Source organism: Phlebotomus papatasi, chromosome 2 (genome assembly GCF_024763615.1).
Source record: "Phlebotomus papatasi isolate M1 chromosome 2, Ppap_2.1, whole genome shotgun sequence".
In the NCBI taxonomy this organism is placed as follows: domain Eukaryota; kingdom Metazoa; phylum Arthropoda; class Insecta; order Diptera; family Psychodidae; genus Phlebotomus; species Phlebotomus papatasi.
Genome location: NC_077223.1, coordinates 3699467 through 3701746, shown reverse-complemented (window position 1 = coordinate 3701746; position 2280 = coordinate 3699467). Strand labels below are relative to the sequence as shown.

The 2280-nt window shown below is 38.7% G+C and overlaps 1 protein-coding gene across 1 annotated transcript; it reads right to left on the bottom strand.

Annotated features, from left to right (window-relative positions):
• Positions 1 to 208: 208 nt before the first annotated feature.
• Positions 209 to 2047, bottom strand: LOC129802197 (regulator of microtubule dynamics protein 1-like). The gene is made up of 4 exons (XM_055847832.1): positions 1629 to 2047; positions 1308 to 1511; positions 701 to 1245; positions 209 to 417 (listed from the first exon to the last, which is right to left on the bottom strand). Exons 1-4 carry the CDS (start codon positions 1746 to 1748, stop codon positions 360 to 362), a joined length of 927 nt encoding a protein of 308 aa, XP_055703807.1. The 5' UTR covers positions 1749 to 2047; the 3' UTR covers positions 209 to 359.
• Positions 2048 to 2280: the final 233 nt, after the last annotated feature.

Here is a 2280-nt window from a genome sequence, read left to right as displayed (position 1 = left end):
TTTTGTCATTGAATCCGCAAAAACCTAACCTCTAAAATTTTTTTTTTTTGGAATCTCTTAAAAGGGAATTAGGTTATAGCGTTCCTAAAATTTTCATAAACAGCTCAATGAACCCAGTTTTTAGTAAAAATATCAACAAAAAAAAAGTTCAAATATTTTTTTTTAGGTTAGGATCAACATAACCCTTATCTTTACCAGAATAAAAAGATTTTTTTAACTATTAAAGAAAATTTATTTATTTTATTGTGACTTGTACAAAATACCTTTTATCACTTGGTAAAATTTTAACCCAATCCCCCAATTGTCAATATGGAAATAATTTAGCGAGAAGAGAACCACCTTTCAGCAGCTGACTGTCGTCATAATTTCTTGAGGAGTTGCAGAGCCTCTTCCTGGCATTTCTTGTCATCGTAATTTCTGCAAGAAAATCATTGATTTATCGTGCTATTCCAATGGAAATTTTTCCTCTTGAATATTTTTTAGCACATGACTGTTCTCAAGTGCTTCTGCATTATCGACTTTTCTCCGAGTTGATTTTTGTCCATGATTGTGGAAAACAGTCGAGACGGGAAGTAACACAAAGAAAAGTCGATAATGCAGAAGCATTTGAGAACAGTCGTGCTAAAAAAAATCAGATATCATTTTTAATTGGAATGGCACCATTATCAACCTGAAAAAAGGATATTTCCGTGGAACTTACTTAACTGGCGTTGTGGCAGCAATGTTGAGATGATGCTTGGCCTTTTCGGGATCCTTGAGAGCAGTGTAGCACTTTCCGAGCCAAAGGTGATTCGTAGTGTAGAACATTGGCTGCAGATTCTCAGCCTTCAGGAAACACTCGAGGGCATTTTCATAAGTGCCCGTCGGAGGTTCCTTGAGAATCTTCTGCACCAGCTTCATCACATACCAAGACATGTCAGCAATGCCAAATTCGAAGCATCCCAGGATCCACCAACTCGTGGGATCGCTGGGATTGCATTCGGTGGCACGAATCATGTGATGCTTGACATTGTGCAGTTGATTCACTCGCTCCCACATCCCATCCTGCTCACTCTTGGCATCCAAAAGGACAGCGTACCACTTGTGAACGGCATAGTGGGAATCATCGAGTTCCAGGCCTCTCCGGATGAACTCAAAACCTTTCCGGAGCATGTCTGCTTTCTCCGTTTTGTTGGTCATCTCCTTGGCAGCTTTGTACTGAGCTCGAGCGATTCGCCAGAGAACCTCAACATTGCTATCTCGCTCCTGGAAGAAGCAATCATCTACCGAAGGTCAAGAGTGGACAAGGGACAGGGACAAAAACTCACAGGATGATTCAGGAGAACTTCATAAGCTTCCTTGTACTTATTCTCATCGAAATACTGATCCGACTGAGGGATTAGCTCTTCCACCGAACTCGACATACTTGATGTCTCCTTCTCACTGACGTCCTCCTTGCCACCTGACCCGAAAGAGTACCCAAAGACTGAAAAAGCTATCAGCACTGGAGACCAAGTTTTCCCCCTGAAAGTCTGACAACACCCAACGGTTAACTCAATCACTTCCGTCGCATTTCCACCGAGACTCTGGATGGACTTTGGACAGTGACTGGTGGAAAACCCTGGGAAAAATACAGTAAACCCACTAACCTTGGGAATTCTGGCGAGAGAGAGACTCTGCAACGCTCGTGAGTGGCTTTTCTGACCAGACGAATTTCTCAGACCACACTGGATGACTCTCCGGAACAAAGACACTACCCTGTACACCATGGGATTCAATAAAGTTGAGTTATCACACAGATTAGGCACCTAATCTAATCTCCAGAAGTGTCTGGCAATCAATCTCCAAAACTCAACTATTTTAACCCTGGCACTTGAATTAAATGAACGCAAAAGATTCTCCGTAACTTAACAATTATTCACAATTAAATATATTAATTTTCCACAGAACAATAAACGTCTTTTTCTTGAGTATTTTTCGTATTTTTAATTGCACTTTGTCCTCAAAAAACAATGTTTATGTTTTTGTATGAGTTTTTTTCTTTGACGTTGGAAGGAAGATTTTAAAAACATCGCGTAAAAATATATTTTTTATTACACCGATAATTATTACACATCATAGAAGAAAACATAGAATACCAAAAAATTAAAAAAAAGCAATTGTAATTTTTTTTAATAAATGTGTAAATAATAAACATGCTATCACACTAAGATTTCCACAATTTAATTTTAAATTCAATTGAACCAATTGAGCATTAGATTTCTAGAATTTACTTGAAAATTCTCAGAGCCAGGACACATT

Bases quoted from the DNA above. Each gene is read 5' to 3' on its own strand.
- LOC129802197 (XM_055847832.1), bottom strand. From the start codon at position 1,748: ATGGTGTACAGGGTAGTGTCTTTGTTCCGGAGAGTCATCCAGTGTGGT. The intron at 1,512-1,628 runs GTTAGTGGGTTT...GGGTGTTGTCAG, and splicing joins CTCTCGCCAGAATTCCCAAG to ACTTTCAGGGGGAAAACTTG. The intron at 1,246-1,307 runs GTGAGTTTTTGT...TGCTTCTTCCAG, and splicing joins AAGTTCTCCTGAATCATCCT to GAGCGAGATAGCAATGTTGA.